The sequence below is a fragment of the Aphanomyces invadans genome (assembly GCF_000520115.1).
Source record: "Aphanomyces invadans strain NJM9701 unplaced genomic scaffold supercont1.3, whole genome shotgun sequence".
In the NCBI taxonomy this organism is placed as follows: domain Eukaryota; phylum Oomycota; class Saprolegniomycetes; order Saprolegniales; family Verrucalvaceae; genus Aphanomyces; species Aphanomyces invadans.
This window is the reverse complement of record NW_008580148.1, coordinates 426,600-438,984: the sequence shown is the minus strand read 5'-3', so window position 1 is coordinate 438,984 and position 12,385 is coordinate 426,600. Positions and strand designations below refer to the sequence as shown.

The 12,385-nt window shown below is 53.1% G+C and overlaps 4 protein-coding genes across 5 annotated transcripts in view; 3 read left to right on the top strand and 1 right to left on the bottom strand.

Moving 5' to 3' along the window:
- H310_01848 (hypothetical protein) overlaps positions 1-6,486 on the bottom strand; it is a gene marked incomplete at its 5' end in the record, with an annotated part of 38,775 nt that extends 32,289 nt beyond the window's left edge. The window contains 4 exons of the mRNA XM_008865164.1: positions 29-902; positions 947-5,347; positions 5,405-6,176; positions 6,230-6,486. Of these exons, the coding sequence (XP_008863386.1) occupies positions 29-902; positions 947-5,347; positions 5,405-6,176; positions 6,230-6,486 (6,304 nt within the window). The remainder of the gene's footprint in view (positions 1-28; positions 903-946; positions 5,348-5,404; positions 6,177-6,229) is intronic.
- A 224-nt stretch (positions 6,487-6,710) lies between these two features.
- On the top strand, positions 6,711-8,097 carry H310_01847 (hypothetical protein). Its single transcript, XM_008865163.1, has 4 exons — positions 6,711-7,375; positions 7,424-7,747; positions 7,800-7,880; positions 7,928-8,097. Exons 1-4 carry the CDS (start codon positions 6,779-6,781, stop codon positions 8,036-8,038), a joined length of 1,113 nt encoding a protein of 370 aa, XP_008863385.1. The 5' UTR covers positions 6,711-6,778; the 3' UTR covers positions 8,039-8,097.
- A 178-nt stretch (positions 8,098-8,275) lies between these two features.
- On the top strand, positions 8,276-10,319 carry H310_01846. Of its 2 annotated transcripts, XM_008865162.1 has the most exons (10): positions 8,276-8,439; positions 8,484-8,722; positions 8,770-8,923; positions 8,987-9,123; positions 9,171-9,243; positions 9,289-9,367; positions 9,419-9,600; positions 9,652-9,710; positions 9,763-9,904; positions 9,950-10,319. In XM_008865162.1, the coding sequence occupies exons 1-10, from the start codon at positions 8,303-8,305 to the stop codon at positions 10,200-10,202; spliced, it is 1,455 nt and encodes a 484-aa protein (XP_008863384.1). In that variant the 5' UTR covers positions 8,276-8,302; the 3' UTR covers positions 10,203-10,319. The 2 variants fall into 2 exon arrangements, with proteins under 2 accessions (XP_008863384.1, XP_008863383.1); XM_008865161.1 differs by having other exon boundaries at positions 9,171-9,367.
- A 1,366-nt stretch (positions 10,320-11,685) lies between these two features.
- H310_01845 (hypothetical protein) lies at positions 11,686-12,187 on the top strand (the record flags this gene model as incomplete). Its single annotated transcript, XM_008865160.1, has 2 exons — positions 11,686-11,796; positions 11,870-12,187. The coding sequence occupies 2 exons, from the start codon at positions 11,686-11,688 to the stop codon at positions 12,185-12,187; spliced, it is 429 nt and encodes a 142-aa protein (XP_008863382.1).
- Between the last annotated feature and the right edge of the window lie 198 nt (positions 12,188-12,385).

The window sequence follows — 12,385 nt, the reverse complement described above, 5'->3', positions numbered from 1 at the left end:
GGTGTGGAGAAGGTGCTAGAAGACGTACTGTCGAATGAATACATGAGTCCAGACGATATAAAGTCGACGCCGTTCATCGAAACCTCAATCGAGACAAGTCCAGAGCTTTCCATGAGTGGCGTGGCGCATTCGAGCCTCGACACAGTCACCACTGTGGCTTTGGTCACAGCTGTGCCGTTGAATCGGCAGAGTGCCGTGAGCGTCGAGGTCGAAAACCGCCCTTGCAGAACGAGGTTGGTGGGCCTGTGCACAAACCCTCGTTTTGGAAAGACACTGTGGAGCACTACGATCGGCACATAGTCGAAGCCAACGGTGGTGGTTGAAAAGTCCTGGCCGTTCAATGAGCACGAGATCGCCACATGATAGTCGTTGGTGATCAGTGCTGCAAACGGAGGAGTTGTCAATTGAAGTGTGGTCGTGTTGACAAATCGTGCTTGTACGAGCTCGTCGCCGACTTTGCAAATTAATTGGGACGTGTTTTGAAAATTCGTGCCTCGAATCCACGTCGGGGTATGGCCATCGATGCTTCCAAACGAAGGCAACACCCGTGTGACGGCTATCGCTGGATGAATTGCAAACGGCGGACCAACGAATTGAACCGTCTGCCTGTCCACCGACACACCAACTTGTCGAGACTGGTTTGGTCTGGACGGAGGCGTGATGCAGACCAATGCGTCGCCGACAAAAGATCCTGGCAAGGATGTCTCTCCAAAATGACAGTAGTGCACAGTGTCTTTTTCCCAAATCGAACCGACGATCGTCACAATCGTGCCGCCGTCTTCGGGGCCGAAGTGTGGGGAATATCCGGTCAAATTGAATGTCGGGATCAGTCGAAACTGAATCCCAGTCGACGTCATGTCCACTTCGTTGACGCTCAGCTCCAAGGAAAGCACTCCAGGTGCCTAAGCGACATGCGATTATTCATCCAGGACCTTTCAAGCAGTACCTGCAATGCTTGGTCGCGTGCGAGTGGGCAAACCAGAGTCGTGTTCGACACATTGAACGGGATAACGACAGTATCGTCCCCGATATGACACGCCTTGACGTTTTCCAAGCCGTTGCCGATCACGGTAATGTTCAAAACGGGACCAGACGCCACAGACACCTTTGGCTCGATGGTTGCAATGACCACGGGAGATCGCACCTTGAGGGCCAGCTCAGACGGTGAAAAGTCAATTCCATTTGTCGACAGGTACACCGTGGACGCGACCAAAGTTGTAAACGAGCAGGTGGCGTGGGTGGAATTGACAGACGTCGTGTGCCCCACGAGCCACTGCCCTCTGGCTCGGAGACCGCACACCAGCGACGGTGGAAAATGCAGGCCAACGATTTGAAGCGATGTGCGACGGCTGTTGTTTTCGACAACGCTTGGAACTAAGGCCGTGCCGACTGGAGGTGCAAAGTATTGGAAGACAAACGTGTCGAGGAATTGGCCGTCCCTGGTCAAGTCCACTGTCGCATTGTACGGTGACGCAGTGTGTGGAGTGGAGCATTGAACGAGCGCCGACGTGAGTTGAGTTGCTCGTAGATGGATGCCGCTGTCGAGCAAACACCCGTATTGTCCCCGTTCAAAGTATCCATAAAATGACAGCGTTGTGTTGCCTGTGATGGGGCCACCGATGGGATACATGTCAATCACAGCTTGCTTCTGGTACGCGACGGTAAACCCTGTATCTTCATAGGGTTGGTTGGCTACAGAGATGAAGAGTGGGGTGGTCATCGCGTGGGTTTGCGGAGGGGCCAAGCAGCGTACGCCAAAGGAAGCTCGAGTGGCTTGAATGGGCGAGCCGACGCTTCCAAACTTACAAGTAACAGTCGAGCTGACCTCCGCTTTGGTGTACACTTGAATCATCGTTGTATTGTCGTGGAGACTGACGGTGGTGGGGAAAACATGAAGCACTTCCACGGGGTTGACAACCGAGAAGTGGTGTGTTGAGGGCAGGGCAATGGTTCCCACCACCACGGCAACATCAACGGTCGAGTCGGGTGCAATAGGTACTGCGCATTGAAAGCACGTCGAGTTGATCCAACGCGTTTCTTGGACAATGGAACCAAATCGGCAACGAAAACCTGACCTCACTCCCGTGAACGACTCAGCGAGAAGAAAAGAAACGTTCGTGAGACTGGGACCTTGCGTGGGGGCCACTTTTATGATCTCGGGGGTCCTCAAGACGGAAAACGTAGCTTTGGAGACGCTGATGTCACGCCCGCCATTGAGCGTCAATGCCAACGTGGACTTGCCTATCGGAAGTGTCGAGGGCGTGGAGCATGCGACTTGGGTCGTCGAGATAAACTGTGCCCGGGACAACACTGAATTGTTCCACACACACGCTAGAGTTGTCAAGTTGAGCAAATTGGCGGTGAAAGCAGTGACCGTGAACTGGGTAAAATTTTCTCCGACCAATGTGGTTTCCGGCACAATGCGGTCCACAAGCACAGGCGCGTGTACGTATACAGTCGCGGCGGCAGACCCCACAAAGTCTTGGCCATTCCACGACAGCTGCACCATCGTGTTCCCAAGAATCGCCCACGAAACAGCCTCGCACGAAATAGAGGTCGCGTTCACGCGAGTTCCTGGCACACTCTGATTGCCGATGTGGCAAGTCACGGGGTGTCTAGCAGGGGGGAAAATCCCATGCACGAGGGCGGAACTTGTCGTCCCAAACGGCGCCCAGCGCGGTTCAACACTTGCAATCGATGGCGCGAGAATGTACTCAAACGTGAATGGAGTGGTGTCGAACTGCATACCGTTCATTGCAACAGCGACGGAAACGACCTGTGGATCGGATTGAGAAGGAGTGATGCAGGCCAATTCCGTCGACGACACCAGCGCTGCCGACACGCTCGCGCTGCCAAATTTGCAACGGATGAGATGGGGCGACATACCGGCAAACTTTCCAGTCACTCGGACGGAGGTACCACCCAGAACACTGCCAGTTGTCACAGTTAAGTTGGAGAATTGAATTGGCGTGTGGTATTGAAATGTCACGGCGGGGTTTTCCACCATGTCTTGGCCGTTCACATTCAGTCGAAAGGACGAACTTGTGGGTTGGATCCGCGTCGCGTTCGGCGACACACATTGCACGACCGTGGGGCTGACAAACAGGGCTGGTGACTGCAGGATTGTGCCAAAAACGCAACTCATTAATGTCGACTGGATGAATCGGTCGCCAAACACTGTCACCATCGTGCCTCCGCTACGAGGACCGAAGGGCGGATACGCTCGAGTAATGCGGATGGGGTCGTACGGTCCGAAGACGACATTGCCTATCGAAAAGTCGATCCCATTCGACGTAACATCCACGGTCACTTCTGTCGACTTGTTTAATGGAGGGGCTGTGCATTGGATAGCTGTGGACGACACAAACGTCGCGGGAACCAACGCGCTCAATCCAAACCGGCATTGCAAAGCTGGAGAGTCCCGAAAATTGGTCCCAAACACATCCACGACAGTGCCTCCTCGGACAGGTCCACTCGTTGGGGAAATCGATTGCAGCACGATGCCAGCTTCGTAAGTGTACTCGAGGGCGGGTAGCTCCATGGGCGTCGCGTCCATCGCAACGAAAACATGGACACTTCGCGCAATGGACGACGTAGGGACTTCGCATGAGATAAAAGTGGACGAGTTGAATCGAACTCGTGTGCGCATGAAGTCCACAACACAGTAAGTCTGGTTGGAAAAGTGACGCCCATGCACTTGGATCCATCTGGACACCCCCAGAGGCCCTGAAGATGGAGTCAACCACGCAATTTTTGGGGACGTCACCACAGTGAGCGGGGTGGTTGCAATGGTTGCGTCGATCGCCGCGTTGGGGGAAACTCCGACCGTCAAAAGGGCCAACTGAGACGATAGGATCGGGACTCGACACTTGATTTGTGTCAGCGAGATTTTTGAGGCCAGGACTACCACACGCACGGAATCGAAGAATACGCAAAACAACGAAGACACGTCCATCGGGCGAATAGATATCGTCACAACCGTTCCTCCGAGTCCGCTCACGGTAGCGGGTGACACTCCAACGATCTGGAGGGAGTCGATGTACGCAAAGGGAACCGGTCGGCTCTCGAATTGGCCAAAGAAGACGAGGGAAAGGGGCACGATACCAGCTATGCCCAGCGGACTCGAAGGGATGCGGCACTGGACTTGCGACCGAGATATCCTCGTTGCTGGGGATGTAACGTTGCCAAAGCGACAGACCATGTCCGGCTGGAGATTCTGGGCCGTGATGGTCATCAACTTGTTGCCTTGGACGTACGTCTGCGCGGGTTCCATGGCCAATATCGTTGGAATCGACCCAAATGTATTGACAAGCTGCAAACCCAATCGTTGCGAGTAAGTGGCCGCCGGATCGTTGGCCGGGCCAGTGTCATCCACTTGAATGGTAAATTGCGTCGAAATCGTGTTGGCACTTGTCGTTTCGATGTCCAACTGACTCGCTACAAAGGTTACATCGGCCGGGTCGCCAAGCAAATTCACTGTCTGACGACTCAAAGAGGTCGAAGTGACTTGCGTCGCAACGTCAGTCGGCGGTAGCAACACGTGGACATGGTCTTGGGACGACGTGATGGTAAGAGTCGTGTCGACAGTGCCCAGGTACTCTTGTGTATCGACGTCCTCAAACCTGTACCCGCTGAGGCGTTGAGTGACTTGGTCTTCCATGCCGAAGTGGGGCTGGACACGTGCTGTCCTCACGTGTAGAAAGACTTCGCGTGGAACGTCCACGCCTTGGATCGAGTACTCCAGCGAAGCGTAGTCATCGCCAAAATCGTCGGGGGCAGTCATGAAATAGAGCTCGATTTCAACCGGAACTGTGAATGGGACGGTCATGATGGCAACAGCAGTTGAAATATCAAAGCCCGAACCCGCCGAGCTCGCCAAAAGCGTGCCTTTCGCCGACAATTTCGTGATGGTTGTGGCAGGACGTCGGGTCATCCCAACGAACGACATGTTCAACGCCACTAGAATCGGCCGGTTCATCTCTACTTGAATGTGATCACCAATTGGAGCAGCGGACGGAGCCAGGAAGTAGCACCCACGAGTTGGGTCCGAGTACTTCAAGATACGAAGAGCGGCCGGTACCTTGGTCGACGCCGACGTAGCTTTGCTTTCAAAGGTCAGCGTCGGCAGGTTGGTCGTGGCAAAGTCCATATCCCAGTAGCCCACGAGTCCATCTTCATCGCCGCGAATCTTCAAGTGGACCAACTCGGCCGGTGCGATCTCGCGACTCCACAGTTGAATGTCGTCCATAAAACCGAAGTAAGCAGTGTTGGCGTTGTCGCAAGCTCCAAGACATAATTGCGTCGCCATTTCGGGTTCGAAAAGCGGCGTCGGGTACTCTGTCCTGGCCTGTCAGATCGAGAGAAGTGAGTGAAAGTTCGCAGCCTCATCTTGCTCATCACATACCTGCAAATGGCCGTCCAAGTATATGGAGAGCATGCCTTGACTCCACATCAGCGCCCAATGAGCCCACACTCTTCGTGTCGGCAGCACAATGTTTCCGGTTGTCCACGATGACGACGCAAAATGGCCGCTTGATTGCTGTATAAGCTCGACACGGAAACCATTGAATCTGTCGTCCGCTTCCAAGAAGATCGTGTGCGTGCTATCTCGCGAACGAAACTCTCCCAGGCAAACGCGAGACTGCACAGTGAAATCAACCGACAAGTACATGGCCAGCGTCACAGCTGTCGCCACGTCAGCGTCTGGCGGTACCGGGGCCAGGACTTGAAGCGATGACCACGGCGGGAAGTGTAGCGCGTATCCAGCGGAGCCCGCGGCCGGAAACAATGGCGCCGGGGCCTTGGTAGTCCTCAGAAAATCCAGTTCACCAGACGTCAATGCCGCATTATACACGAACACGTCGTTCATGAACCCGTAGAATCCACTGCCAGGGTACCCAGCCGACCCAATGCGAAGAACGCTGTCACCGAGTCGAAGAGCACTTGTGGTGGTCATGACGAACTCTCCGTCGACGTACACCATCACAGATGTGCGTGAATACGAGACGGCCACGAAACTCCACACGCCACTTTTGACTGCCATCCCGCAAAGCATGCCAGACTTGTTGTCTGTGGTGGATTGGCTGGTTCCAGTAAAGGCACACCAGCCCTTTCCACGGTAGTCAATGCCGAGGGATCTTTCAAACGATCCTTTCGATGCATGTGTCAGGATAAAACTAAGGAGATCAACATGAGTAAAAGTACACTGACAACGACAAAATGCACCAACCTTGACGCGTCGTATACGGTTGTGGGGTTGTCTTGAGGGGCATGGTTGTCATGGTATTCGGGAATGAACACCCACGCTCCCATCGTGACTTCGGGGTGAACGTTGCTGTTGATATCGACTGCCACTTCTACATAGCTTTCCCCGTTGAAGTAAGCCGACACTCGCTTCGTTCCACTTGACACGGTGTGCTGTGATAAGGTCACATTCACGATCGACTGGGTCTGGCTGTTCTCTGATTGGGGAGACGCATCGAGCATGTCATTGTCAAAGGGAAAGTACGTGAGGAGATTTCCTGGTCGCAAAGATGTGAATGGATTCCATGTGACCTCACTACACCACCCTGTCCTCGCGAAGACCGCGAGAAGGGCGGCGCCGATGATGCACCAGATCATTGGAATTTCGCCGAAGTTTGTGGTATCCATCGATCTTTCGCACCAAGATCGGTGTCAGCCAATCACAACGTGAAATTTCCGAAAGGTCACTAAATTATCCGGACATGTATTCGGACTCGAGGGGTTTCGACTGTGCTTCAAGCGGCAACGCGGCACGATGAACAAACTCACTAACGTGGAGTCGCAGCGGGTGATGTCGGTGCTGGGAGACATGCTTGACCGGCTCAACTACTTGACGTACGTTCCTCTCAAACGGGACTACCACTTGATCGGTCGCCTGCATGAAAACGGGGTGTCCATGGTCGGCGACCAAGTCGAGCAGCTCTGGCAGCTTGACGACGGACTCGAGAACATGGATGAGCCCGGAGCGCGGCGAGACGATATGCTTGCCAAGATCAAGTTGACAGTGCGCAGTATATGTCGCCACATGAGGGAGAACCCGGTGGTGGTCACAACGTTCTTTGGCACAGCGTCGTCTACTCCAGTGGATGTGGGCGACGAAATGATGGCGCTGATCAAGTTTCTGTCAGAGCTGACGGACTTGATGTATTCACAACTAAGTAAGACCGTGGAGGACGAGACGTCAAAACGGGACATGATGGAAAATATATTCAACCGCCGGAAACAGGCCGAGGACGATTTGGTTGAGCTACGCGACAAGCTCAATGACATGCGGAAAACCAAAGAAGACGACATTTCGCACTTGGACATTCAACTGCAGAAGCTCAAAGGCGAGTTGGCCACCATCAATAAGGTCACATTTCTCCCCAAAAGCAGCATCTAGGCCTCACCACAGCTGTAGACGACGGCAAATGAGCTGCAGTTGATCCAAACCCAGGTCAAAGAAACGCTGGAAAAAGCATATGAGCAGCAAAGCATCGAAATGCAGGCACTTCAGGAAACGCATACCCAGCATGAGCAGCTGCTGCAGAAAAACACGACAGAGCATCGTGACATCGAGGACGCTTTGCGCAAAGCCAAGTGCAAAATCGCGATTGAAGTCGCGTCAACGGTTGAACGGTACGATCAAGACATGCTCGCCGTCACGGCCGAGATCGACGCGCTGCAAGATAAGTATGCGGCAGAGCTCAAGGAATTCCAAGCGCTCTCAGACCACTTTGTCAAGGTAAGGGCGACTGGCATCAACCTCTTCCTGCTATTTATCTAACTCGACTTAGATCGATGAAGAGCAATTACGGATTGAAGAAGAAGAGCGAATTCTCGAGGCGATTCGCGAAGAAGAGCGTCGAGAGATTCAGGTAGGGCACAGTCGAGCTGGAAGAATTGAGTTGATGTGTTGTCCTAGAAACTCCACGACGCGGCCATCCGAATCCAAAGTGTGTGGCGCGGGTATGTCGTACGCAGGGAATTCGCAGCGAAAAAGAAAAAGGGAGGTAAAAAGGGCAAGAAGAAATAGATCGAAATTCAACGATTGGTGGATTCAAAAATTGATTTTCGGCAAACTTGCAAGTCGAAAATGGAATTTCAAACCATTGGAAATGGCACAACTGGGTCAAGAAATTCCACGAACTCACAAAAACTCAATTTTGGATGGATTAACATCATTTTAAAAGTATTTAAAATGTTCAAGAGATTCTCGGTTTAGGATTGGTGGATATTGCACCAATGAGCGATTACTTGCGGCAGTCGCCAACCTTGATCGTCCGTCCGCTGTGTCCTCATGTCCTCCGACAACAACCACTTACGAGTGCAATATGAGGCACTTCTCAAGGAGAACAAGCAGCTCAAGGGCGTCGTGGACAAACTAGAGAAGGAGAACCATGACCTGAAGCGTTCGGTTTTTGAACTTAGCCTCAAGTACATGTTGGTGTCCCCACGTCGAGTTCACACTTGTGTGGTAGATTGGACAGTACAGGGAAACCAGTGTCAACCGCCGGTGGATCGACTGGTTTATCGACATCATCATCTGGTGACACTGGGCTATCGGTGTTTAATGCCAATGACTTACTGGCCAAGGACTCGACATCCGAGCCAACTACGAGCTATTTAGAATCCCTGGCCCCCAACGCGGACGAGGACGACCAGCAAGCTAATAACCATCGCATTTTCTTCCAGAAATCGGAACTTCGTGGCCACGGAGGTATGGCATCGTGTTTCCTCGTCGTGGGTTTTGATCGTGGTGTGAAGGTGCCGTGTACACGACGAAATTTTCCCCGTGCGGTCGACTGCTCGCGTCAGGGTCTCTCGACTGCAAGGTGTTGTTGTGGGACGTTACGACTAAATTCAATCAGCAGCAATTGGCTTCGTTGGGTCAGCACAGTCAACTGGTCATCGACGTCAGGTACAGCTAGCTTTTTCCACGTCGTCCAGTGATTCCCACATCTTGAAACGATGCCTCATTTAGCTGGTCGAACGACAGCCGATCTTTGCTCTCCGCTTCGTATGACCACACTGTCAAGCTATGGGATGTCGAAAAGGCCAGCATGACAAGCAGCGTCGGTGTCAATGGGCTCGTCCAGACAGTCTCGTTCAACCCCGCAGGTGTCCACCTTCCTCCCACCATCTCTCATGAAGGCAGTGTGTGGCAGACAATGACATGTACTTCATCGGCACCAGTCAGCGCAATGTGCATGTGCTGGATGTTCGCTCAGGCGTGACCCAGTGCGTCGCGCCGCTGGATTCATTGGATTACTATTCTTCTGTTAGCACGTGGGCGAACGACGCCATGGTGAACTCCCTCCATGTCTGTTCGGACGGCAACACGCTTCTCACAGGCGACAGTAAGGTATGAATACGATGTTTCTCGATGGATCTACAGGATTTGGGATGGCGACAGGGGTTCGTCAAGACATGGGATATTCGACGGAATGGGTGCGTCGACGACATGTCGCTCTTGAACGATGAAGGCCATCACGCCATCAGCCATGTCCATGCTTCCCCTGCTGGCCGGCAAGGGGACGAGGATGGTCGATATCTGGCTGTCAACAGCTACGACAACATTCTGCGTGTCTACGATCGGTAACGACTCGACCATTCCTTGCAGCATGCGCACTCAAGAGTCCTCGTTAGAGGGTCCAAGCTCATTAGCCGCGCCCAAGACCCAATACAGCTGGCGTATTATGTAACGGGTACGAGTGGTGGCAGGATACGGGACAAGACTTGTGAATACACGCACTCTAGGCCACAAGAACAAGAACTGGCCCATCAAGAGCTCGTTCTTTCGCGGAGAAGGGTACAACTACAAGTTGTCACTGCCGTCCGCACGATACCTCCATCGCAAACTCACGGACGGCGATGGCGACGACGGTAGCTACACAGATCGGTACGTCCTCGTCGAGATGATGCCAGTGAATGACCCAAGAAGTAGCGATGTGGCGTCGCAAGAAGTGATGCTCCTCGCTACAGGCAGTTCGGACAACCGCATCTACGTGCACGACGTGAGTTGCCGCCGGTCTGCGAATTCTGTGAACGCATCCCTACTTCAACGAATCGATGCACACACAGACCGCGTCTATTGCGTCGACTTTCACCCGTCGGAGCCCATCTTGGCATCTTCTTCTTCTGACTTCTCCGTCAAGATTTGGATCCCTCGATCGTCGCGACTTGCCAAACCGACTTAACAATTCATGTCGCCCTTGACTTTGTTGTTGGGAGCGACAACAAGACTTTTCACTATTTTGGAGACATGTATGATTATTCTTCAAACGAACGCCAAACGAGCACTCGTGCATTCCAAAGGTGGCTCCAACTACGCGTTAGTCTGGGCGATAATCGTCTGCACGAGCGGAAACAAATCAAACGTTAGATTGGGGGCAGTGAAATTCGCTGGAATCGGTGCAAGTGCAGGAAGCCCCAAAAGGCGGCGCGAATCCAACACCACATTGGTCGGGTTGACGATTGGGATCGCAACCATAGGTGCTATGGTACCATTGACCACTGAATGCAGCTTGTACTGGCGGACTTGTAGATTTGGTGAAACACGGATGAGGAGAATGTATTCCACTCCAGGGAATTGGCTCCATTGAACGGCTTTTTCATCGAGGAATGGCCAGCCTCTTGAAACACCCACTTCCACTTTCAACGTGTGATACTCCCCCCAGGTCAAACCATGGGGTAGAGTTGCGCCAAATCCAGGGGTAGGACCAAAGCTGGAGTCCGGCTCGATGTGCGCAAGATTGTCCACGTAAATTCCTCCACAGGATTGTAAGTGCTCGGTGACCGTACCAGTTGCGAGTACCACAGCAATGTCTAGAGATCTCGAGAGCATGTCGTGAATTCTTCCAGGCAATTCGACAATGTAGATCTTCCCATCGTTCCAAGCCATTGCGCGCGACAGGAGCGCTTGTTGCTCGGATTTCACATATCGTGTCCAATATTCAAGCGACGCATCGCACACATACACACCAGGATCCGTCTCGGCACGCGAGGGAGAATTCAAAGCGGCGTTGACTTCCTTCATATCCATCTTCCTGATGACGCGATTGATGCGTTGGACCGCCATATTCCGCGTTGGCAGCGCATCCGTCGATTCCCCGTCGCCATGGCATGCGACACTCATCGTCTTCTCTTTTGCGTCCTGTCTCCTTGTGTGAAAGTCTTGAACTAATGCCTGTGTGTAAACGGCAGACAGCAGAGGGTAACCGGCAGCACTCGATTAGCAAGCGACTCAGGACCAAGGCGGCAAATCGAGAAGTGAATTGATGTTGTTCATAATGCTCCTTTCCTACGTTCAGTTGTTCTTCCTACTGGCGCATGCATGACGAGCTTGAAGCTCGTCCTTCAGCGACGCTACACCGTCGCTGGTTGACATCAACAATGCAAGTCACAATCTTGACCTTTTCGTCACGAGTTCTTCGTTTCCGGATGCCTTGTCTTTCGTGAGCGCGGGAAACTTCAACAGAGCATGTATCTTTTCCACGGTGCCCCGTCGCCATCTCCACCGATCGTGTTGTCCGCCGCCGTCGTTGCATGTTCCCAACGTGATGCGACCAAGGCTTCGAACGTCTCGACGTCGTGTTCCGTCCTCGCCAAAGGCGTCCACGGCGTCAAGCACGCCTTTGGCCAAGCTTCGCATCGCGTCTCGTCGGCCCCTGACGAGACGCCATGCCGGAACAACTGAACGGCCACGTCGTGATTGTGGAGCTCCCCGCCGCTGGGGGACATCATCGTGCCGCTCCGGCAATTCAACCCTCGCAACACCTGCGGGAAGGCATTGTATTCATTGCGCCATGTCGGAGCACCACTACCACAGCATGGGCGACAGCGCGGCCATCTACTTTTTGTCCAGGGATCCCCCCTCAGCTCGTTTGACCTCCACCGCATTCACATCGACAGGACGTCCGCCATCGTTATCCTCGCCAGTTCCAAGCGAAAGTACATAGACGAGAACATGGTCGACGCCGACGCGATCACGACCGTGCGGTACATCAACGAGGCGTGTCCGGGGTCGAAGCCGCCCAACCTGATCGTCGAGTTCGTCCAGGCGACCAAGTTTATGAGCTGGATTGTAATGCGGCACATGAACCACCACCGCCGGCCGCCCCGTCGCCATGACATGCGGCACTCATTGTGTTCTTGTTTGCGAATTTCTAACAAAGCCACTTGACTATTTACAATATAGAGTACTAGTATTCATTTAAGATCTATTTCTTGACTTGTGGATGCTGAATGATTATGTGCGAAAACAAAAACCTTGACCCCATAATGCTGTGCACGCCTGACAGTCGACGACAGCATCGGGGGAGCTTAAGCTGGCATTTGCTGAAAAAATGGCCGATTTTGGTCTAGAATACACCAAAATATT